Source organism: Condylura cristata, unplaced genomic scaffold (assembly GCF_000260355.1).
Source record: "Condylura cristata isolate star-nosed mole 26May11 unplaced genomic scaffold, ConCri1.0 scaffold00029, whole genome shotgun sequence".
In the NCBI taxonomy this organism is placed as follows: domain Eukaryota; kingdom Metazoa; phylum Chordata; class Mammalia; order Eulipotyphla; family Talpidae; genus Condylura; species Condylura cristata.
Window position 1 is genome coordinate 14,904,192 of NW_004567130.1, and position 25,481 is coordinate 14,929,672.

Genomic DNA, 25,481 nt, shown 5'->3' on the forward strand with positions numbered 1-25,481 from the left:
TTTGTTGCTATTATAAATGGGGGCTTTTTAGATTACATTTTCTAAGTATTGATGATAAATAGGAATATGGTTGATACTTACATACGGTGGTGATAATCAGCATCTTTGCTGAAAACATTATTAATGTTGATAATTTGTCAACTCTGGGCTTTTCTGTTAAGATAATCATATTGTGACAAAGAATTGTGGCCTTGTGATTCTTTTCTTGCTAGTCCTTGCATGTTTTGTTTCTTATCTTATTCTACTGCTAGGTGGTCTTGTGCAAAGTTTAATAAAGACAGTAATGGCAAACATCTTTACCTTGACTTTAAATTGGATACTTCTAAAAGTTCACCATCAAGTGTGTTTGGGAGCAGTATGCTCATTGGGATTATCAAAACTGCCTTTAAATTCCTAGTTCACTAAAAGGTTTAATAGTTATTAGGCATTAGATGCCCCCCTACCCAAAGTTCTGTTCTCTACTAATAAGATCGTGTGGTTTTTCTCTTTTAGTCCATACTTGCTGAAATAAGGCTTTTTTAAACCTTTTCACTCCTTTCATTCTTAGGATACTTCTAACTTAATCATATTGAACTTTTGAATACATTAGTATTTTAATTACTCACATTTTATTAAGATTTTTGACTGTAAATTTGTGTGTGATTCTGGGCACATAAAGTAAATTGAAGAGTATTCCTTGTGCTAGAACATTTTTAAGTCTTACATCCTTGCTAAAGATGGGCCACTATATGGCTCAGGGAAGAAATCTTACTTCACTTTTTAGCAGTCGCAGAGAAAATCCCTTACATAGTTTGCAGTGGTTGTTAACAGCAAAGCACAGTTACTCAGCAGTGGTTGTTAACAGCAAAGCATAGTTACTCAAGACCCTGTAAATCCCTGAAACCTGCCTGACCCCTCAGAGTGTGCTTGTGCTTGGTAATGTGCTGGGAGCTTGTTTCCTGTGAGCCTGGACAGCTGTGCAGTCAAGGCCAGGGACACATCTCTCTGTGGTTTGGAGGACCATGCCAGCCTGCGACCGTGAGGCCACTCAGCAGGTAACCACCTGAGTAGGTGCAGAACTGAGGGCATATTTTTGTGGTAAGGGGTACCCTAAATTTCACCATAACTTGAGGCATTACCTACTGCTAATTGTGGAATTCAGACTTCACCAGACTTCTGATAGAGGTCTGTGGCAATGAGTTTTAAGGTTAATCTCCCTAAAAAGCAACATCAAGTAGATTTTTTCAGTGCTATTTCTTAAATATCAGAATGTATAGTTGTAAGACCCTCTTAGGGTCAGAATTTAAACTTTGCCCAAGGCCTTGATATTTTAAGTAGAATGCTACTGTTTAACATTGAGTCTCTGACTTGACCTACTTTTTCAGAGAATTTTAAATATCATATTGTCATTCTTTGAGTTGCTGGGCTCTCATCTGAGATTTCAGCTAATGCCCTGTGCTTTTTGGATAGGGCAACCCTGGACATCTTTGATTACATCTACATAGATGCTTTTGGGAAAGGCAAGCAGCTGACAGTGAAAGAGTGTGAATACTTAATCGGCCAGCATGTGACTGCAGCATTGTACGGGGTAGTCAACGTCAAGAAGGTGTTACAGCGAATGGTGGGAAACCTTTTAAGCCTGGGAAAGCGGTAAGGTTTTCTTGGTTGTCTACTGCTTCCTCCTGTAGAGTCAAATTCCCTTACAGAGATATTTTGTAATGAGCATTCCTGTGGTCTAGCGAAGCAGTGGCTGCTGTGTGGTGCAGTTGAGGTGTCTACAGCTGACTCCCCACCACGTAAACTGTCCTATGACATAATGCAATCCAGATTTAAGATGCTCGTGACTTCTAGAGATCTTTGCAGTGGACTTGCGCAAAATACGGAAAGTATTTTTCAGTAAAAAGAATGCTTCAGACTAGCAAAGATCACCTCTTGGAGGAAGGATGTTCTCATGGCCAAGTGATTTGTCAGCTCTTAATTTATACTTTTCTGGCCTTTAGATAAAGCAAATGAAAGTATGAAACCATCTAACTTCTGAGTTTAAGGAAATTTGTTTTACAGAAAAAGTAGAAGGTTGTACATCATTGTGAGAGTTTTCTGCATAATGGCAGAATTATTTCTTTAATAGACTTAATTTTTTTTCTTTTTTTAGGGTTGTTTTGGGTTCACCACAAAATTGAACAGAGAGTTCCCATATGCCCCCTGTTCCCACGCACGCACAGCCTCCCCCACCATCAGCACCCTGCTCCAGAACGAGGCATTTGTTACGGTCAAGTACACATGGACCCATTGCCACCCAGAGGTCCTGTTAACATTCTATGGGTTTGAGCAAATTTGTAAGGACATATCCACAGTTATATCATACAGAATAGTTTTAATGATGTTCAGTGTTACTGAAGTGATTACGTAGTGCCAGTGCTTATGATTTTAATTTAATGCTCACCAAGTGGGCGACAGCGGAGGTACAAAATTTAAATGTGTTGTTGTTTAATAAAAAGCATCACAGCCATTTGCTAAATAGAGAAAATAGCAGGTTCAAAAACACTTGGCATTTGTGTTGCTCATTTTTAAAACCAGGGTCTTGAAAAAGAAACAGAGTGAAACTGAGATTTTGTGTTGCTGCTAGGGAAGGCATTGACCAGTCATACCAGCTGCTGCGGGACTCCCTGGACCTGTATCTGGCCATGTACCCGGACCAGGTGCAGCTCCTCCTCCTGCAAGCCAGGCTTTACTTCCACCTGGGAATCTGGCCAGAGAAGGTAATTATTTTACTTTGATGCTTTGCACTTGCCTTAGAGAGGGAAATCCTAGCTTAAAAAGCGGCTCTTCCAAGTTGATCCTGTAATAACAGGAGGGATAAACACACACTTACTCAGATCCCCCAATATTGGCCTATCAGTATTGTTATATTTTATCTCCTTTTATATTCATAAAAATTGGTTGTACTACCAGGAGTTGTCTGTCCTCCTTGTGCTCAGTTCCTAAGTACCCAGAATCACAGGCCTCCCCCTGTCACTCACCCACTGGTATCCCAGAGACATGTCTTGTCCAAGTCACTGGGATACAGCGAGGGGAAACAGCATGCAGAGCATGACGTTGTTAAACCCCCATTTGACACAGGACAGTTAGACCTTTAGTGTATTCAAGTCCAGCTTCTAGCCTAGTGAAGGACTGGTGTGTGTGAAAACCGTTGCATTTTGATGCCGTTTCATTTGAATTTCTCAGTTTCATAATAGACCCTCTGGGTACAGCAGGCATCGTGAGAAGGCCATGGAGTTTGGGTCAGAACTGCTGGCGGCAAGCTGTGCATGCACAGACATGACATGGTCATGAGTGTGACAGTGCAGCCACAGGAGTCATACCCTGGCCGTCCTGGGAAATGGGCAGAGCATCCATGTTGTTTGTTTAAGCACAGCCTGGTGAGAGAAGTTCTGAGTTCTCACAGGGCCAGCACCATGAAATCATCTGTTGTGTTGCTAGACACAACAAGTAAAATTATTTTCTTAAGAAAGTAAACTATATAAAGTATTCCTCATTTCTTGGATTTAAATGATCTCATTTATTCACAACTTCCGAATCTAAAGGAATTCTGAGAAAGGACATATCAGTAGGAAAATCCCGGGATCCTGTCTGAGAAGCCAGCTTTAGCCCAGATAACACATCTGGGAGGGCTGGTAAAAGAGAGCTACTGCCTGCTCTCCATGACCTGCGATCCAGGATTTAGCAGTTTTAATTTTTTAATTTTGGCACCAGGTTATATATTCCCATCGCTTTTAATTTTAGATTATTTAAGGAATATATGATAATTTGCAAAATATAGCGATCCTTTCAAAACAAGGTTATTTACACATAAATTCTGTACTTAAATTGTCCTTTAGCCTTAGAAAAGAGGTAAACCTCGGAGAGGTCTGAGGAAGCTTTGGCCGCTGCAGTGACACTGAGTTTAGCGTCACTTCAGGTCTGCCTACATGGGAAACCTCCCTGGTGTCCTTGAGAATGCCTAGGATGGCCTTCCTGACTGGCAGTCTCACTAAAAAGCTTAGATTTGTTACAGTATTCTTCCCTTCTGTTGCCACCATTCAATTGTTGCTTGTTGAGCTGGGATTCAACACCTAGAGACCACATTTAGGGACCTGGAATGAAAAGTGGTTGATCTCTAGGGTGTCAGCCATGCCCTGCCCTCTCAATGTACCCATAACTGGGGAGATCATACCCAACATAGTAAAGTAAAACTGGGAACACCAGTGAAGAGAAATCCAGGGACAGCTGCAGACAGTAGGGAAGTCCCAGTGCAGGGTCTGAGGTAAAGTTTAAAGAATGGGGAACAGTTTCTGAGTTTACTCTAGTATGCATGGCACAGAACTGGGGAGCTGCAGAGGTCCACCGGGGTTGGGGGTGGTAGTGTATGTGTATGTGTAAGATTTGGGGGGCAGAATACTAGTTTGGAAGGACCTGGAATCTGTTTGATCTTATTTGGTAATAGGGAAACTTTCCCAAACTGGAAAGACAAGAAGGTCCCCTTGTTCTCATGAGTAAATCAGGATGAGCTGAGAAATGTGAGTCCATTGGCCTCAGTAACCCAGGGTCTTTGTGGCTGTGATGGAGATAGGGTATGAAGGTAACATTTTTACATCACTGACAGACACCTCCTTCCAACCCTGTTAGGTGGATACAGGTGTTTGTGGTTTTTTGCCATTTCATGACAACACCAAAGCTACAAGAATTTAAGTGACTGCTTGGGGTGGTCTGTGTAGACAGATGCTGATACAGCAGGAGTTCAGCCCAGGAAGTGTGAACCTGTATCCGGAAGCCTTATCCTACCCTTATCCTACCCTTATCCTGGGGCCTCTCTAGTAGACTGGTTCATTGTACATCCTGCTCCCAAAACTGTAACCCTGTTTTGACACAGTTATCCTTTCCCACTTTCTCTACTTTTTAGTGGGAAAGATGTCCCTCCAGTTCTCCAATCACCTCCCACCCCCAGCTCTAGATCCAACCTTCTTCCTTTTTGAGAGCTTCTTGTCCTTTGTTGTTACTGTCCGAAGTAAACACACACAAGTCTCATTCTCATCTGTGGTAAAGAACAAACAAAAAGCACTAGAGACTGCCTGTAGGCATTTTCCAGGCTGCTGCCTTATCGTTCCTCCCCCACAGGACTCAAAGCTCATTCTTGCTGGGTGGCCTCACCTCCCAGACCCTCCTCCCTCTACTGCCTGAGAACACGGGGATCTGTTCGGGGTTCTGTTCCCACACTCCTCCGCTGACCCATTTTTGCTAAGTCATTCTTGCCAAATCCAGTAGATACTTTTCTTTCTTAATTCTGGGGGCCCCTCCCACTTCATAACACTCTGTTCCTTTGACTCTGTGATCCCTGGTTATCAGGCTCTTGTTAGTTCCTTATCCTTTCCCTTAGGGCTCCACACTTCTGGGTAGGTTCTAAATTTCTGTACCCTTACCCATTCCCCTAAGTGACTCACCTAATCTCTTCACTTCAATTTCCCACTGTGGGCTAATAATGGCTCTGGACTCAGTGCTCCAAACCAACAATGTCCTGCTGTCCATTAAACATCTGTCCCTGGCTGTCTCCACAGCTCCTAAACTTGGCACAGGAAGGCCACACTTACCAACCTGGACCATCACTTGGCCTCTGTTTCATCTCCTTCCTCTACTCTTAGAGCGTCTGAGAGTCCCCTTATGCCCCCAAAAGCCAGGCTCATTCTTGAGAGGCCTCACTGTTACATCACTAGGCTCTGGTGGTCTGGCTCTGCTGTCAGTGCCTCTGGCCCTCCTGGTGGCCTCTTTTTGTACTCTGTTGCTAGAACCATGGCCACTCACCCCTGCTCTTCTGACTCATACTGTACATGTACTGCATCACATCCTTCCTTCAGCCTCAGCTCCAGCTCCAGCTCCAGCTCCCTTCTACCTCAGAAACCTTTTCCCTTCTGTGTGAGGTCAGGTTCTCACCTGCCAGCCTTGTTTGCCCTTTCACAGAACTTTCTAGTTTCTATATAGCTACTTGTTTGATCATTCTTCTCTACTTTAAAAACAGGGTCGACCTACATTGTTGTTATCCCCTACTCAGCCTTTCCCCTTGTAATTAATACAATTTCTACCATACAGAACATACTTCTTGAACAAGTGATTAAGAAATATAGTTGCCTTAGCTAGATTTAAGGGGATATCATATTTCCCACCAAGGGAGACCGGCCTCTTCAGAACAGGCATTTGAAGAACACATGTCTCCCAGGTGTGGCGAGGCTGTTGGTTGTAGAGAACACTGAATTTGGTGTGCTCTGAGGCCACGATCCTGTTCTCCAGAGCACTTGGCCTGGCTTGCTCAGCAGTGGTATGGCTGCAGCGCCAGGGCAGAAGCGCCTGCAGGCAGGTGGACACAGGGGTGTCCAGAGACAGAGCCAGAGCTTCAAGAGCGCCTCAGGGGCAACTGTAGTGTAGTGGACACAGAGTCCAGAAGCTACAGCCCGGGGATGAGTGGCCTGGCTTTGCGAATGTTCTGTGGGCACGCTGCTGTGCCCTTTGTCTGCTTCCTGCCTCTGACTGCAGCCCCTCTAGTGGCAAAGTGAGTAGTTTGAGTCACCGCGCAGTGACCCACAAAGCCTAAAACACACACTCCACCCTTGTCAGCCAGAGCTTGTCACTCTGGATGATGGGGATCCCTGTTTCAGCAGACGTCTGGACACCAGCTGAAGGCATGTGTCTTCATGACATGTCAGTACTGTCTTTCAGGAACACACCAGATCATACTGCACTTTCTCCTCCATTTCAGCCCTCTCCATGAGCCTTCTAGAGTTTGAGACTTCTTTGTGCTTTGAAGAGTCTGTTACAGAAAGGCCATCAGAAGTTACTGGTTGGGGCTGCATGGGGGCACAAGGACATCACTGGTGGGAAGTAGAAGCTTGCTGTGAAACTCGGCTCGTCGCTGTGGAAAATAAGTGTTGCTAGAGTTCCTGCATTTAAAGCACTCTTGGAGGAGGGGAGTAGGGTGAAGCTGAGTTTAGGATACTTCAGGTTATACCATTCTGTCCATTTCTGGGCGTTTGAGATTTTCATAGTAAAGAGTTCTCCCCTTGCTTTGAATATATCAATGTTTGAGACCTACGTGAGAGAGTAAACCCTGGGTTCCAACCTTCTCTCCACGTCTTCTTAACGCTCACACAGGCAAGTTACTTGGCTTTACCAGGACTCGTTCCTCTTCTGGAAATTGGCAGCATCTATATGAGTAACTGTCATGTCAGGTGGATTAACTGAAATAAAAAATGTGGCAAACTCAGCATAAAGACCAGCAGAGAAATTATTGTTCAGTAGTTAGAGAGATCCTGAAATCTCAATCTCAAAAGACAAGTTTGGGTTTTAGAATAATGCCTTACATTACATAAAACTGTAGCTTTCCACAACACTTGAATAGACTTAAAGGTCCAAAGTATATCTGGAAATAGGGCATTTACTAATTGTCATTTGGTAAGGAAGAAACAAGTTGAAAGATAACCGTTTATAATGCTGAACTTGAGCACAGGTGGCTTCATGTGCGCTGCCTGCCGTCTAAGTTGTCAGCAGGGAGGAGAGAGCCTGTCTGCAAAGGAGAATATGTCAGACACCCCTGCTGGGTGCTCCCTGGCTGCGAAGCAAGGGCCGAAAGCGAGAGTGTGCGCTGTGTTGGGGTTTTGCGCCATCGATGGTAGAATGTAAATTCGCAGTGACATAGTGCTGCTTCTGTCAGCTAGTCATTTAAATTCCACATCGATTCCTGCTCACTTGAATACTGAGTTCATTCTGAGTTAAAACAATCGCAGTGACTGGTAGGATTTCAGAGTCCTGACACATGTCTTCCTCAAGTTTAAGATCATAAAGTAAACTGATTTACATTGCTTTGGAGGTTTCTCTGTGATCCTTTCCATCTCAAACAGCACTGAGGCACTCTGTCAAACACCCTTTTAATCTTGATTGAAGCAGCTTTTAGCATTTGTTTTTTCTGCAATTCACAAGTAAAATTATTTCCTCTGTTTATTAAAAAATGGAGTCACCACACTGAAACTATTAGAACCTTTTCGAACTCTCTAGTTCAGATGTGCCTATCAAAGACAAGCTCTTGTCTTCCTCACCCATGGTTAGTCCAGTTCATTGTGTTTCTAACTAATTCCTTGGGCTAACACTGTGCAAAAAAAAAAAAAAAAAAGCTTTCCCAGCATTAGAAGTGAGTCCACTACCTCTGAGCCTCTGTATGAGGTGGTCGCAGAGACGTGCCGCTCTGTAAGCTTAGGTAGGCCTAAATCCTGTGCTGTGAAAAAGAAAAGGCCTAAATGAAAATATTATCTCCTAGTCTTTCTGTCTTGTCTTGAAGGTGCTTGACATCCTCCAGCACATCCAAACCCTCGACCCCGGGCAGCACGGGGCGGTGGGCTATCTGGTGCAGCACACCTTAGAGCACATAGAACGCAAAAAAGAGGAGGTGGGCGTGGAGGTGAAGCTCCGTTCCCACGAGAAGCACAGAGATGTCTGCTACTCCATTGGGCTTATTATGAAGCATAAGAGGTGAGTGCCCACACCATTCACAGAGGTGGTGCGAAGGACACGGGGCCAGAGAGCACCACCTCCGGGAGCAGTGTGACCCCTGAAGGGAGCCTGACCTGGAGCAGCGACTGCATAACCGCCGCAGGATGGACCGAAGCCAGACGGAACCATATTAAGCTTTCCCTTTCCCTAGGAAGGGACTTGCTTTCCAGATGGGAGGTTTTCGTGACCTTCTGCTGCCTGACCCTTCTCTGTGGAAAGGTGGAAGCAGCCATAAGCAGTTTCCTGGTCATTTCTCACTCTTTAAATCCATCTCCGTGACTCAGAGTTGTTTAGTAGGTGTTGGCTGGGCCATAGGGCTGGATAATAGGGTGCTGGTATGGGTGATTTAGGAGGCAAAAAGTAACTTTCCAAAGTGGCTGTCATAGTTTATATCCACCCGTAAGTCTAGGAACTGATCCTGATCACGCTTCTTCCCACCAACATGGGGTAATAGTAAGTCTTTTTTTTTTTTTTTTTCTAAGCAGTTACTTTGACCTGGATAGGACCATTTCTGGGGTTTTGGCTGTTTGCTATTCATTGTGAGGTGTTTTGTTTTTTGTTGCCTTTTTTGTTTTTATTTTTATTTTTTATGACTAGGTGGGTAATACTAAGTCTTTAAAAATGTACCTAAGTATGAGTTGCAAATCGTATTTCATTGTGGCTTGAATTGCCATTTCTCTGACCACACAGGTTGAGGTTCTTGTTAGGTATCTAACAGCCACTTCAGTTTCCTTTTACTTAGCACTTCTGAAAATATTTTGTATTTCAAGTGAGTGAGTAGTCTCCCCTTGATGATTTGTGTCATTCCTTATTTAGTATTCTGTTTCTGTCAGCAACTGAGTTGCAGGTATCTTTTTTCCAGTTCTAGATAGTATTTTTTTTTATTTGTTAGGGAATTTTCAAACATGTACAAAGGTAGTAAGACAAGTGTAACAAATCAGATGATGCTCCCATAATCAGCTAGAGCAGCGTCCATATGCGGTCAGCCTTCACTGTTCGCCCTGCTTCCCCAATGCTCCCCCATCCCAGAAGCAAATACCAGGTGTCACGTGCCTATTTCAGTATTTTATTATCTGTCAAAGGTAAGGGCTCTTTCTTTTTAAAAAATATGTTTATGCTCCTATTGTCATAACTAAGGAAAAATAATTCTTTAACCTCTTCAACTACCTAGTCAGAGATCTTTTCCCAATTGTCCTAGGTATTCTTTTGTAGTCTGAATTTCAGTCTTTTAATACTGTCAAATTGATCAGTCTTTTCACTTATGGACTATATTTTTAGTACCTTGTTTAAAGAAGTCTTTCTCTATCCTGAGTCACAAAGGTATTTTGAACGTTTTGTATTTATATCTAGGACTTTATTCTACTGATAACTGACATGTTTTGTTATCAGGCCTGAGTCCTGATACTATTTCCATTTGGATAACCAGTTGTTACACTGTCATTTTTTGTTGAAAAGTGCTCTTTTCCAAATGAAATGATAGACTGATAACGGAAGGCGTATAAAAAGAGCTTCGGGGTGTCCTAAAAAGTGATTTAACATGGAATAAAAGCAGATAAATTTATCAGCATGCAAACTTAAGAGACGGTGTTGTGTGTACGTGCCGTGGTTGCTGTGACAGGCCCGGGGAATTGATTCGCCCTGCCCTTGTGTTGACCAGGTATGGCTACAACTGCGTGATCTATGGCTGGGACCCCACCTGCATGATGGGACATGAATGGATTCGAAACATGAATGTCCACAGCCTGCCTCATGGCCATCACCAACCTTTCTACAATGTCCTGGTGGAGGATGGTTCCTGTCGATACGCAGCCCAAGGTAGCTGGCTCTGTATTTCCTTGAATGACACCAGGCATTTTGTCAGCACGCATTTGAGTGCTCGGGCTCGTGGGCACAGATCATCAGTGTCTTTGGAGATGGCAGCTGTCCATGCCTAACCTCATCAGGGCCGGCATTTAACTATGGACTGGTATGCACTGCTCTGGCCATACTAAGGGTAAAATAGTCACTGCCCCTGAGGTCTTCACCCACACCATCACCAGAAGCGCACTCCAGCACTTCCCCCAGAGAGAAGCCATGGTGGAACTGCAGACCATAGCACTTGGTCTCCGAACACCAAGGAAAGCTAGCAGGTGCTTCCTCGGAGTCTGAGGCTGCTGCCAGCCGCTGCCACATGCTAGCACAGGGCACCCTTACGATGGGATGCAAGGAGTTAGAGACACATGCCTTCAGGGTGAGTCTCCCCTTTTTTTGTATTTAGTTATGTATTTGTTTATGCATACAAGAACTGGGGTATAGGCCAGATGTGTGGGGTTGAGAGGATTCACCAGAGACAGAGTACGGAGCAGAACAGGTAGATTGACCGAAATACACTGCTGAGAGAAGTAGTGGGCAGGTCAAGAGAGGTCTGCCACGCCATGCTTAGTCACCAACCCCCTCCTCCCCCAAACCTGGGCTGGGATTCGAACTCATGCTGCAATGGCTATAGCTAGCTTCATAGTGCTGTGCTTTAACCAGTTGCATCACCTGGGAGGGCCCCAGGGTGATTTTCCCTTTGTCCCTGTATTTAATGGGATGAATGCCTGTGAAGGTATTCACAACCTAGTGCCACTGTGTGGCTAGCAGTGTTCTAATGTATGGCAACTATTCAAGAACTATAACTATCATCATCATATCTATTTCATATCTGAAGAAACTCTGCACAGTCATTTAAATTTTAACTTAAGGGGCTTTCCTTGGTGGTGCAAGGGGTTAAAACACAGCACTGTGAAGATGTCCTCAAACACTGCGGCATGGGTTAGATCCCTGGCCAGGGAGCTGATCCACATGACACAGCAGACCTCTCCTGTCTTGCCCACTGCACCCTTTGGCAGTGTATTTCAGGCACTCATCCTGTTCTTTTCCCCACTCTGTCTCAGGTGAATCCTCTCACATACAACACCCCCACACACACCCGCACCTCTGGCCTGTACCTCAGTTCTTGTATATATACATAAATCTTTTAAAAACATAAATATTAACTTAAGAGTAAAGGTTTGAACCCAGGAAAATTGGTAAATAGCCTTATCCTTACAATCATTTTGTATCTTTCTGTGCCTGACTTTGTCATCAGGTTTGCCCTAAGTAAATATTATCTGGTAAATTCAGTAATAGAAGTATAAGATGTATAAAAATCTCATGAATACTAAAAAGACTGGGTGGGGGAAGGTTTGCTCTTAATTATTATAATCATCAGAAACTAACAAGGATCATGCACAACATTGACATAAAGAGAATTTGTTCATTGAGGCTACAAGTTATTCAGCATTAGCGTGGGAGTTTCCAAGTAGGTGGATATTAATTGTGTTAGAGACACTGACAGTGATCCAGACTCGGAGCTGGGTCAAGTTAAAAAAAAAAATAAAACCATACTAACAGTTTCTAAAAAAATATGCAGTTGATTTGGAAATGATTTGGTAAACTCCTTTCACCCCCACTGCTCAGCCAGCAAAATACAGCACATTCCATCACATCACAAGCAGAGGGTCACCACACCCCTGCGTGGGGTCTCTAACCCTCGGCACCCCCACTGCCATCCTGCAGGCTTGGCACTGGGACTGTCAGGATCTGTTACTTGAGTTTTTGAAACATAAATTTTAAAATGGGTTTTCTAGAGTAGGTGACACTGGGTATTGTGTCTTTGGAGTTCAAAATCTGTCCGGTGTCCATGGTGAAGATTCAAGAATTCATCGCTAAAGGCATCTTAAGTAAATCTGCCATATAAGGTTTAGAATCATAATATTGTAATGGTTTTGTTAAAACAAAACTTAATATCAGTTTTACAGTCTCTAAAAAATTGAGCTTGAACTAAGCATGAGTCACATTAGCAAAATTGCCTTTTATAATTTTAAATTCTGAGACTTCCAGGACATTCTTAAAACTGCACATCAGGCATTGTTACCCTGTGATAGCTGTCAGTCTCCTCCTGTGAGGCCGCAGTCAGTGTTCCTGAGTAGCTGCTGCATTCCAGCCTGTGCGAAGTGGTGGTAGGTACAGAGGGAGAGGGACTCCATGCGGAGCTCCCCAGAATGGCCTGCGGTGTCCTTTCCCAGGCCCTCCACCCCTCGGGCTTTCCCGTCGCACCCGCTTTGCTCTCTGCTCACATTTACTGTCATACCCAGCCCTCCCAGCGGCTCCTCGCGGCCCTGCTCTGCGGGCTCCACCCCTGCCTCTGCACTGGGGGCACTCAGAGTTCTGGAGAGACTCATTGTCCAGCCTCTGGTTTCCACCCCAACCTGCTCCTTGAGGAGTGCCACCTGGGCACCATCTCTATACCCACCCCCCCACCATCTATTTAGTTAGTCAACAGTGCACCTAGATTCTCGCCCCTGAGTGTAGCTCTCTTGTTTCCCTCTCCACACCACAGGTGTTTCTTGCCTTATATTACACAAGCTTCCTCCGTGGCATCTGCCACCAGCCTTGCCCCACAGGCCATCTTCTTAGCAACAGCTAAGGGTCTTCCCAACGTGCTGCTTAAACTACCCACGAGGAGTATCTCACTGGCAGTCTGGATTCTTTGCCTGACCCTGAGATAACTGAGCCCCTTTTTCAATGACTCGTGTCAGTTCTCGCCCATCATCTCTGACTGAACCAAGCTGTTTGTTACTGGAAGTGGTCTTCACTCACCTGCTTGTCCCTTAAAAAGAGGCCCTCTTCCCTTCACCTGCTTAGGGTCCCCCATCAGGCGTACTGTCACTTCTTCTGGAAGTTTCCTTGCCATGTCCTGCCCTTCACCCACTTAAGGTTGGGTCATCCGTCCCTCTGAATCATCAGCCATCACCCAGCATCTGCTGTTTAGCAGCCTGCACCCTCACTTCATCGCCAGGACCATTAGAGGAGAACCGAGCCTGCCCTGTGCACGGGTAACCCTGGTAGGCTGGGTCACTCTAGATCCCAGTTGACAGATGCCCACATCCAGCTGGAGGAAGGGAATCCTGCCTGAGAGAGAGGAAAGTTTGTCACCTGAGATGCAGATAGGGTGTGATGATGGAGAGACTGTTTTTCCACTTTTAATTAAGGGCTTCTTCAAATGTGAAGTTTGCGAAACAGTGAATGCCCCATGCTTCCTGCTAGAGTCAGCTGTTAGCATCGACAGTTTGAAGGTATTTTGCTAAACCTCTGAAAGACTGTTGCAGACATTGTGACCCAGTTACTTAGTCGTGCGTCCTCTAAGAATAAGGATATTTCTCTGCATTACCACACTTACGTCATTGCACCTAGTGGAGATTTTCATTTTACTATCACACTGAGTCAGTTTTCAAATTCCGCACAGTCATCAATAGCATAGCTATCTGCTTCTGAATTACGACCCAGCCAGCGCTGGTCAGCTCTCTGGGTCATGCCTCTGTAGCCTCTTACCAGAAACCACCTCCTCATTCCGCTTCCTTTTTCATGTGGCCTTTTTTGGCAAGATCAGGCTGACTTGTAAATTATCTAATATTATGGAATTGTCTTACTGTTTTCTTATGTGTGTACTGTCTGTGAATGGGAAATTAAATCGGAGGCTTGATTAAACCCAGTCAGCACCACTGGCAAGAACGCTCCCACCTGCGCTGCACGCGTCAGCGCCTCACCTGTTCCGGGGCCCGTGTCCCACTGCCTGTCTAGCCCAGTTTGGTCACCTGCTGAGACAGTGGCTCACTAGGAGGGGCACTTTTCCTTTTCTAATTCACGACACGTTCGTGGAGCTTTACTGTGACATCCTTTAAATATCCTGTTTCCCAATAATCTTTACCTTGCCTGAATTATTATGAGAACTGTAAGATGGTGATTTTTCTCTGCTATTATTCCTTCTACTACTATAAATAAGAATGTTCCTCCTCTTCTTTCTCCCTTACCTCCTCCCACGCTCTTCCTGTCTCTTTCCCTTTCTCATTCCCCCTCTTCCCTTCCCCTCTTCTCCCACAGATCCCTGGATTTTTATATAGTCGAGGGGGTAAAATTATTTGGAACAAATTAGCCCGTATTTAGCCTGTGGGAGACCTACAGGGCACTATGTCTTTTAAATACTTACTTTCAATATATTTTTTAATGTATTTAATATATTCCTGGGTTTTTAGGCTTTTTCTTGATCTCACTGTCCACCCTTTGATTCCACTAATCATAAGAGCCTGGATAGAACCCACTAATGAGCACTTTTATCATTGAAGAGTTGTGAACCGCTAACATAAGTGATGTTTTCAGATGGTTTTGTCTGCACAGTTAATATGTCCCTCCACATGTTAGATTTCCCCCTATGTCCTAATGAGGGAAATACACAGCATCTTGGGTCTTCATAACTTTCTGTTTCCACTAGGGGGCAATTTTAATACTTTGTAGGTCCCATAGGAAAGCAGCAACTCACAGCCCAACTTCCATGCACACTTGGGAAACATGGGAAAAAGTGTGTTATAGATACTTAGACTCTCAGTCAACTGACCCTTTTGAAAGCTTGGGAGTTCAACTGTGATGTGAAGTCCTAAAAGTGTTTTGATTTTAATGATAGAGCACCTTGTAGAATGTTTGCTAGGTGGTGTGCCCTTACCAAATATAAGTTTCTTTTTGCATAAATTGTCTGATAATTGCAAACTGAAGTTTCCATCCCACAACCCACACCCAGAAAGTCTAGGGCAGGCGGCAAGGGCTGGCATGTGAGTGAGGCATTGCCCTCAGGTGGTGCACATCTCAGCCACTTGAGAGGGTGGTTTGGCGCACTCTCTTTAAGTTGTAAAAATCTCATGTGCTCATACTCCTCTAGCTTAGCAGTTCCACCCAATCTGTTCACTAGAAACACACAAATGCACACACAAATCCCCTCCTCATAATGACGAACAGTGTCACTCATAAGGTAGTAAATTGGGGTATGTCCAACCATGGAATACTAACTGCAGTTACACCTGTTGCAGGTAACCTTTTCTATGAAGAAATGCTTTGCGCAACACTGAATTGTCTTTAAGTATATATGGTTATGCTTAGGTCAGAATATATATGTTTCACAGGAAGATAGTCATGTATTTTGGAGTACTGAACTTTTAAGATACACAGATTTCTCAGAACATTTCAAGAGAATTGGGGAAGACTTCTTAGTGTTTTTACAAGACTTTTAAGTAGTTCTGTTGAGGTTTTTTGCTCAGTTAAATGTTACAGGTCTTAGATTTTTTTTCTTCCTCTCCAAGTAAATTGTTTTAATCTTACTGAGTGGATTGCTAACTTATTTCCCCTCACAACACATAATTTTCAAGTCATCTTTCTCCTTAAAGACTTTTTTAAACTAGTATATTCTTTCCTTTTTGCTAGGAGTGCAGACAGGTAAATGCACTGAATCCTGTCTGAGCTTCTCTACTAGACAAGGACTGGGGGGTGCCCTCTGAGTCTGTCACTGCTCCCCCTGGTGGCTTCCCTGATGTGCCTGCCTGAATTCCTCCTGCTTTTCTTGACCCCTTCAGAATGCTGTGCAGCAGCCACAGTCATAAGTCATATCCTTTCATGTGTGAGGACCATGACCTGGCTTCCGTCTTGCTGCCCGCCTCTCAGTGCTCAGCACTAAGCATCAGCCACCAGCAAGCTGCCTCGTAATACACCGAGAGGGAGAAAAAGGGAGACACGGTGCTGAGTTTCTTTCGAGCAGGTGCTATAGACAGCTTGGTCTAGACTGTTCTATATTGTGAGACCATCATGGGCATTTATTTAGAGGCCTCCTCCCACCCCATTCTCTGCCCGCTCAATGCCACAAGAATCCCCGATTGTGATAATCCAAACTCTTCATACCGTGCCACCTGGTCACAGGAGCCAAATAACCCCTAAATGAGAACCACTTCTCTCAACAAACTGGCAACAACATGGTTCTGTTGGACCCACTTGAATTCTTTTGACTTGAAGTGCCTGTCCTGCCTTTGATGACAAGGGCTCTCCAGAACTCTGGGGCTTTCATCTCATGGTGATACTGGCACATTCTTTTCCTTCCTCTGATAGGTCTTCATCTGTCTGCAAGAGAGCTCAATGATGAGGTCCTCAGTATTGGCCTCACTAAGGCCCAGGCTGGGGTCACATGCCTCTGTGGAGGGCAACCTGCAGTGACTTTGTGGAGCATTTGAGTTTTTACATTTATTAATTTTTTTCAATTAATAGTATTAGAAATATGTAAAATGTGAAGGAGGAAATAAAATCATCTAGAGATGTAAGTCCAGAGTTAGCAGGCCATCTTGTTTCCTTTTGGAATAACCATGGGCTTCTGCTTGTGTGGGGCAGCTCCTGCAGGAGGCAGCTCTGGCCTGCTCTCTCCTGACAGACAGTCACCTTTTCTTTCTGTGTCTCTCACATCTGATCCCCCCAGCTCTGGGGTTGCAGTATGGGGAGAGTCCTGGCAGGTCCTCCCTAGCCACAGCGTCCTCTGTGGCCCAAGGGAGTGGGCTGGGATCCCTGTGGAGTGATGAAAGCACCGCGGTCAGCGCCCAGTTTAAAAGGATCCGTTTAACTGTCACTGTGTCCCTAGTAACGTGGCAGCCCGGGTAGGTGGCTTTCCAGGCCCTTTATACGTGGTGAGTGGTTCATGCTCCCATATCCCACGTAGAGCCAGGAGCGGCTTGCTCGTTTCCTGGCCGTCTCACATCGTGCTGCATAAGGTTCCGTCATTTACTTACTACTGACCTACAGTCGGACGTGTGTTCCCATGTGTTTGCTCTGAGTCATGCTGGGATGAGATAATCTCATCTTTGCACATGATTTGTGTGATTTCCTCAGCAGTATTCTCAGACTGATGTATCCCTCACCACAGTCTGAAAAACAACCTAGAACTACTGTGGCATAAAATTTCTTTACAAGCGCCCATCTGTGGCTAAAAAGTTACAGATTGAAGTTTACAAACTGCCCTCTCCCAGAGAGGCTTCTCAAGAGTCCCTTGTTCATCCTGTGTGCTGGGCATGCAGCTGTGTTTCGGGGTGTTTAATGGAGCTGTTTGGGAAGAATCACGGTGGGGTTAGCCTGCCAGCTAGGCGCCAGTGCTCCTTGTGCAGTGAGGCTTTGTGTCCGTGGCAGCCAAACTGTCTGGGACACAGTTGTCTCCTGACGGGGACGATGCTGGTCTTCTCCTGGGTGGAGCCCATGCCCAGTCTCAGCCAGTTTGTGAGGCCGAGCGGAGGGCACACAGCCCTGTCCTTCCATTCGGCGCCAAGAGGAGCTCTTTTTCAAGTCATGTTTTTTTAGAAATACCATCTGGAAGGATTTCATCCTTGAAAATACATGTGTTGTGATTGTGGCTCGCTTGTTTGTATTTAATTATTCCATTTTCAAGGCACCTTATCTTCTGTTCTCTCTCTGGAGAGCAAGGACAGGCGGTAGCACAGCTTCCTGAGCCACTGACACAGCCCACCTCCGTAGAGGGCTGGAGCGGCCACTCTTTCCAGCCGTCCCATCGGCTCTCCCAGCAGCCTGGGACGTGCTCGCCTCAGTGATCCTATGGCCATATTTAAAGGAACTCAGGGCAGGGAGGGGGTTGGCTTGCCTTGTTAGGTCAGGAAGGCGGGGGTGAGGCTTGTAACTAGAGGATGTGGAGGCAAAAAGTGAGGTGACCGAGATGCCTTTGTCCCATGCGTTTGACTGCTTGATGTAGTCAAAGGAGGTGGTGAGTTGCTAATTTGCCAGTCCCCAAGAGATTGCTGAGTCTGCTGGAGCCAGGTAGCTTGTTTGACAGATAAGAAAATGCTTTTGTTTTGGTGTGGTGCCATTGTTCCTGTGCCACCCTCCCTCTATCCCAATGGCTGTTTGCTGCTTTTTCCAAGTTCCATTACCATCTGTATTTACTTTTCCCCCTACCTGGAAAAGGCCACTTGAAGGAGTAATAGGAAGTTTCTCTGCATGAAAGGTGCCACAGATTTTTTTTTTTTTTTAAGATTTATTTATGCTTACAGAACTGGGTACAGGCCACAGAGGTATGGTGGGTGAGAGGATTCACCAGAGACACAGTGGGGAGCAGAATAGGTAGACTGACAAAGTACACTGCTGAGGGGAGCAGCGGGCGGATTGGAAGAGGTCTGCTGCGCCTTGTAGGTCAGCTGCCTGACCTGCCGGGGATCAAACTCGTGCTGCAGTGGCTTCGGAGAGCTTCATATTGTGGTGCTTTGACCCATTGCACCACCAAGGAGACCCCAGAAATTCATTCTTAATGAGAATATCCATGTGCCTCTTTACCAACAGAAAACTTGGAATATAATGTGGAGCCTCAAGAAATCTCGCACCCTGATGTCGGACGCTATTTCTCAGAGTTTACTGGCACTCACTACATCCCCAACGCAGAGCTAGAGATTCGATATCCAGAGGATCTGGAGTCTGTCTATGAAACGGTGCAGAATATTTACAGTGCAAAGAAAGAGAATGTAGAGTAAAGTCTCGTAGAGGACATTGCACCTTTGCTGCTGCTGCTGTCTCCCAAGAGAACAGGATTTCAGAGATGTCTCCGGCTCCTCTGGAGTCTCGCCACCAGGAAAGCCACCGAACCAGTAGTGCGGGTTGCCGCCACTAAGTTGAAATAGCGTGTGCTCTCCTCCAGCTGCAAAGACAATGTTGCTCTCCGCCTCCACTAGTGAATCCGTTTGAAAGGCACTGTGTCCAGTGGCATGGCTTGTGTGCTTGTCCTGTGGTGACAGTTCGTGACATTCTGTCTTCATGACGTCTCACGTCAACACTCCTCTCAGCATTTTCTCCTTCCCTGCCCGTGATGTCTGGAGCATTTCGTTTGCTGGACAGACGGGTCATGCATTCGCCGTCATTTCTTTCTGATTTCTGGATGCATCAAGTGCAGTCCAAAGTTGGGGTTGTCTGTCTTTCTGCTCTGAATTTAGTTGCTTATTCAGAGGTGAAGCTGTAAGCGACCTTGGCAGCATCTTGGAGATGGTGACAGTAATAAGCTAATGGTAATTAGAATCATTTGAATTTATTTTTTCAGATATTTGTCTTTTTTTTTTCTTTGAGTTGGGAAAATTAAGAGTTTCCTGCCATATTCCTCTCTCAGAATAGCTCTACAAACTATTAGTTTCTATTTTATTACTTCCCTTTTTTTTTTGAGAAAAGGCCTAATAATGGCCTTTGTGAATGAACCTTTTCACATTCATCTATTTTTCCTCCCTTTAAAATAATTACTTTTTAAACAAAATTCTAACACTAGTATCATGAGTAGATCTCAAATCAATCTTGAGTTGTCTTTATAGTGAAAAGTACAATCTGATGTTAAAATACTTGTGCTCAGAAACCATACTCCATGGTCCTAAACCTAAAAAGAGACCTAAAAATGAGGTTTCTCTTTGGTACCAGAAAAAAGAAATAATGAACCCTAAAAAAAAAGTTAAAGGCGGTCTCAGATCCCCTATCATTCCTTAGAGTCATTTCAACCCCTCTATGAATGTGGCAAGGCAGAAATAAAGTGTCTTTAAGTTGAAGGGTGTTAATCAGTGGAAAGGAGGATCGGGTGAGATGCACCTCCTCCCACACACTGCCAGGAAAGCTCCAGAGGAGGCCTGCCTTCCCCTCCGGGGGTCCGCCTGCCGGGGTCCACCTCTGCCTTCAGAGACCGCTGGCTGCTTTCATGTCCTGGGTGAGGGCCCGGGGTCCTTCTGCAGCTCTGGGACGCCCCCCTTCTCAACCCACCAGTCTCAAGCTGGCTGATCTTGTAGTTGAGCAGTAGAAGCTGACTGTCGGAGTTGCTTTAAGTTTAGAGGGAATCCAGTTGCTCCAGTGATGAAGGCTTTGAGGGGCCGGCCCAGCTCCGCCCTTCCTTTGCACGCAGTGTTTTCACAGCAGCTTTGTTTATCCTCCGGAAGCCCTGGGGGGGCCACAGTTTGGGGAGCCACCTGAGCCACTTATTGGCGAAAGCGGCTCATCAGCAGTTCCTGGAAAGAGAGGGGCCTCTTCCAGCCCGTGTTAGCCGTCCTGGAGGGGTGTCGACCGTCCTCCTCGGTCAAATCCAGAGTCCCATGACTGAGACTCGATTGGATGGTGGCGGCGAGGCATGAGCTGGGGGCTTTGTCCTGCTCCCACTTAGAGGCAAAGACAGGTAACACAGAGCTGCCCGCGGCATCTGGGAGAAACTGGCGTGCGGAGAGTCGAGAGTCGTGAACGTCTGTCTTCTGGTTTGGTTTCCTTTTTTCGTAGAGTAACATTGAAGCCAAGAGAGATGGTTTTACCTTTACTGACCCAGTGTAAATATGTATCTAGACAGTTTTTAAATGTGTTCTTCATGAATGCGTCATTCGGCTCCAGAAAGCCTGTGTCACCTATATAAGTTGGTATTTGGGCACTTTATATTTTTCTAAAAATGTGTTTTGGATCCTGTACTCTAATAAATCATAAGTTTCTTTTTAAAAATTTTCCAAAAGTTTTCTCCATTTTAAAAAGCCCTGTTATAAAAGTAGAACTTTCACAATGTTAAAATACTAAATATTTGGATATAGTAACTTCTTTTCTCTTCAAATGAATGCCAAGATTTTTTTGTACAATGATTAATAAATGGAACTTACCCAGAGAAACCACACCGCTCGCCTGCCCGATTTCGTTCTGGTGCAGAAAGCTCATCGTGACCACAGCAGCCTCTCCCGCTTCTCCTCCTGATCCAAACATGCGAGTTTGCGCTCCTCAGTTTTCCTTAGCGTCCGTGAACACACAGGCCGCCCTTCCTGCGCTTTCCCGCCCAGCGCTGCTGTTCACTGGCTGGTCTCCACCTGGCGGCCGGCGCAGGCGGCGCTTTCCTCGTGTGCAGGTATGTGTGTGAGATGTCTTGCAGATGCCCTGAGGGAAACGCAGGCCCCGGGCTGGTGCCGATGCCGACTTGACAGCCGCGCAGCCACCCACGTCGTGCGAGGTCCCGGGGCGCTGGCTTCCTGATGTCTCCGGAGGAAAGCACAGCGCAGGCTTGGAGCCCCAGCCGCCACCACCCCACTGCGCATTGACTTCGAGAGCAGGGTAGTGTGCCCTGTCTCCCTAACTCCTGAGACCCCAGCAGCCCCCACCCTCCGCGCCCTCAGGCCCATGGCGCAAATGTACTTTGGGAAACGCGTCTCACTGAGATGTCAGTTATGTCAGAACTGGGCTCCCTGTCAGACCAGCTTTGCCAAGTGTCTCGTTTCAGAAAACACGCCTGTCTGATGAGACTCTGGAAGGCCAGCTTTATGTTGTCTCCACCTGGCCTCAGGGTAGATCTCCATTGTAAGTGCATTTACACAGAAAAAAATATCTTAATGAAAAAACCAGCACTAAATACTGTTGCTAAGTCAGTTTAACATTTTATAGTGTCACTGAAAGCCTTGCTCTGATGTTTGTCTCGGTGTTAGCATTACATTGAGTCACGCTTCATGTTCTGCTACCTCAGGGCCCTTTGCTGTAAAAGGGGGTATTTCTTCTGCTTCGTCCATGTTCCACATATGTGACATTGGACTACCAGCAACTTCTTCATTTCAAAGAATCGTGTGGCCATAACAGAAATACAGCTTTTCATGTTTTTTGGAGGGTAGGAGAGAATGTTGACCTAAAAGAAATGCAGAACATGGCTCTATGGAAACTTCTTTTGGGGAGACGTGGCTAACTGTAGCACATGTGCAGTTTTGTACTGCGTGCCAACTTGGAGCCTGGCACCCGAGTTGTTCATAGCCTCACAGGGCAGGGCCAAGGGGCAGATACTTTTTTGCCATCTGTGTTCATCTTCTGTCACATATTCTTTGTTTTCAAAATGGCAAAAAACAAGCTTAGGTCATGGGCTATAGAGGAAGAGGCCACAGGGCCTACAGGAGGTCACTTGCTGAGCCTGGGGAGGTCTGGCCTGCCCGGCAGAGAGGACGTTGAGCATATAGCTGGTTGGTGGCAGCCAGGCCACAACCCCCACATGTGACTGCAGATTTCAGCTCTGATTCCCCTCACACCACCACCGACTTGAGCAGCTACCTCGCCATGTTTTACCCTTTGCCTTGCAGCCGACTCTAACTTCTAATGTTGCAGTTCTGAACTTTTAGATCTTGAGGGTAAAGAACATTCCTTCAGTAAATGAAATTATGTGCAATTATAGAATAAATGTACTGTGGCCATTTAGCAATGCTGTTGTATTAGGGTAATGCTAGTTCTGTAATAAATAGACCCCAAAACATACAATGGCTGGAACACAGTAGAACTTTCTTGCTTGGGTGGTACTGGGCAGGGGAATGGGTTGGTGGGTTATGTGCTCATCTAGAGATTAGGCTTGCCAGCCTCTCATGTGTTCAGTGCTCAGCTTTCAAGAGCACCTGGGCTCTCCCTCGTCTTCCTAAAGGGGATTGAGCTGCAGGGACATATCTGGGAGGTCTCCCAGAGCCCTGGCACCCACACTCCCGAAGGAGGCTGGGGAATGAAGGTGAGGAGGCTGGCAGCCGCAGTCAGGGTCGGCTTTGATGCCTGAGTCCCGCTCTGGATGCACCCTGCATAGGGAGGCAGCCTGTGTTTTGTCAGGCTGTCTGGTGGCAAACATCCTGCCCCCACCAGCAGTGGGAACGCCCCATGCAGCGCCCTGTGCTGTCTTAAATTCTGTCTCTGCCGGGAGGAGGGCCTCAGTAGCCAGAATGGGTCGCAGGCCTGCCATTAATGGCAGAGGAGCCTGGGAAATGGCCCCACGAGCCCAGGCTCTGCCTCCCCGTGTCCTGCCCACTCACCGTGTCCTTCCCAAAGTCCAGCTGTCCATGGCTGTGCTGTCCTTTCGAGTGTCCAGGGTAGCTCCTCGGACCAGCACCCTGCCCTGGAAGTTACCTCACCCCCACGCCCTCATTCGCAGGTGAACAGGGATGCAGCCAATGCAGTAAAGACTCCCATTTGGAAAGGGAAGGCGACAAGCTTCCGGCTGGCCATGGTGAGATACTGAGGGGGGCATGGAGGGTCGCATGGGTGGGAAGCACCGGCTCCCACTTTGAGAGGAGCCCCGCCCCGCTCCCCATCTCTTCCCCACACACTCGGTCCTGCCCTCCCCTGTCACAGCACAAGTGGACTCTGGGGGCGCGGGGTGGGGGGGAGTGGTATATGCTGCCAGGGAGCTGTACAGCATTGCAGCCTGCTTCCTCCCTAGTGCAAATTTGAGGGCCAGCTCCAGACTTGTGTTTATTTTGATACGCATGTGATGATCTCTCTAGCATCAGTTCCTTCTAAAATGTAAAAGACTGCTAACTTACCATTACCAGCTATCCAAAAGGACCTAAAGCCCTTTTTTTTTAAGATTTACTTACGCATGAAGAAGTGGGGTACAAGCCAGAGATGCATGGGCAGTGAGAGGCTTCACCAGAGACAGAGTGGGGAGCAGAACAGGCAGACTGACGAAGGACACTGCTGAGGGGAGCAGCAGGGAGGCAGGTCTGCTGCGCCCTGTGGGTCACCTCCAGGGCGGGGATCGAACTTGCACTGAAGCGGCTGCAACTCTTGCAGTGCTGCGTCCCAACCCTTCGCGCCACCAGAGAAGACCTAAAGTCCTTTTCTAGGACTTTCCGGTCTGCTGTACTGCCTGTCTGTCCTGTCCTGTGCTCCTCTCCCCTGACTTACTGAGACTCACCAAAGCTTTGGCTGTTGAACGGGCTTTCAGTGCTCAGAGTGGTTTCCCTGAGCTTTTGCTGTGAGTGCGCGGAAGCAGTTGCCTTTCTCAGCACAGGAAGCCCAGGAGTCCTGATGTGCGTTTCAGCTCCTGGGCAGCCGAAATGCCGGTCTGGCTAAGCTGCTCATTCGTCATACCTTATAGTGAGCGTGAGGTACAGCGCTTTGTCGCTTCTCCCCTGCAGCACACCTTGCATTGTGCACTGGATTCCGGCCATCGCGACCAAGTGAGCGAGTCGCACCTTTTTCTGGTTTCCCAGTAAAAAGTTACATTGACACTGCCCTGCAGTCTTTCAAGTATGCAAGTCGTGATGTCTAAACACCTAGAAAGTACTTCATTACTAGAAAGTACTAACCATTAGCTCAACCTTCAGTAAGTCAAACCTTTTGCTGTTAGAGGGTCTTGTTAAAAAAAAAAAAAGCAATGAAGCAAGGTAAGACCGCACTTCCCCTAGGACAGCTGCAGCGCCATGCCCTCTGCCTTGCCAGTCACGGGCGGCAGTTTCCCCAAGGCCTGAGCCTGAGAACCCCCTCGAGGCTCCAGAGCTAGCACCAGGCATGGAAGCAGCAGCAGGGGCCACTTCACCACCTCCCCAGCGGCCCAGCTGGGGCCCAGGCTTCTGGCAGAGGCCAGCAATGATGGCGATGGCAGCTGTCCCCTGCCCCCACCCGGGGCCAGCTCCAAGGCCGTGGCTCCCTCCAGCTGCAGGTGCTGGACAGGCCTCTGGACTTGGTGCCTGGGTGGTGTAATGGACGCATCAGGTGCAAGCTGTGAGCTGATAGGCACGTGGGCCCATCCGCCATAGGGTTGAAACCTGTCCAATCTGATTGGGAGGTGCGGGACCCTACAAAGAGGAGATCAGGCTGGGAGAAGCCAGCTGCTGCCGCTGCTGCTGCTGCTATGGCCCAACAGCTTACAAAGAGCTGTAATGTCAGTGACCGGGTGACTGCACTGCTGCCCAGGCTGTGGACACTGTCGGGTCCACCTCCGAGGCCTGTTGCCCGGCGGCACCGCCTCCTGGTGCTGCTGTCTGCCCCGGCATCCGTGCTGTCCATCCCATCTCAGACTGTGGCTGTGCTGCCGCGGCGTCCGCCCAGCAGCCCCACCTGTGAGCACCTGCAGTGCAGCGGTGAGTCGGACCCTGGCCCCTGCTTTACCCGGCTGCCGTGAGCGCCAGGCCCCCATTGGCAGGACAGCGCCATCTTGGATGGGCGCCATTTTAAGGACTTTTGGACACTGGACACCACCTGGGGTGAGCTAGCCAGTCACTTATGGCCTCAGTAATTGTTTTCCATTGGTTAAATAAACCCCATTGTTCTGTGAGCCTGAGTGGTCT

The 25,481-nt window shown here is 46.8% G+C and overlaps 2 protein-coding genes across 5 annotated transcripts in view; both read left to right on the forward strand.

Annotated features, from left to right (window-relative positions):
- Positions 1 to 20,916, forward strand: part of FBXO21 (F-box protein 21) — a 37,462-nt gene extending 16,546 nt beyond the window's left edge. For 2 of the 4 annotated variants that reach the window (XM_004691006.2, XM_012731091.1), the window contains exons 8-12: positions 1,450 to 1,629; positions 2,606 to 2,738; positions 8,315 to 8,526; positions 10,205 to 10,362; positions 18,754 to 20,916. In XM_004691006.2, the coding sequence (XP_004691063.1) occupies positions 1,450 to 1,629; positions 2,606 to 2,738; positions 8,315 to 8,526; positions 10,205 to 10,362; positions 18,754 to 18,941 (871 nt within the window). In that variant the 3' untranslated portion in view covers positions 18,942 to 20,916. The remainder of the gene's footprint in view (positions 1 to 1,449; positions 1,630 to 2,605; positions 2,739 to 8,314; positions 8,527 to 10,204; positions 10,363 to 18,753) is intronic. The other 2 variants (XM_004691007.2, XM_012731092.1) reach the window with 1 other exon arrangement.
- A 4,129-nt stretch (positions 20,917 to 25,045) lies between these two features.
- The window catches only part of TESC (tescalcin), a 57,711-nt gene continuing 57,275 nt past the window's right edge, over positions 25,046 to 25,481 (forward strand). The window contains exon 1 of the mRNA XM_004690697.2: positions 25,046 to 25,274. Within this exon, the coding sequence (XP_004690754.1) occupies positions 25,046 to 25,274 (229 nt within the window). The remainder of the gene's footprint in view (positions 25,275 to 25,481) is intronic.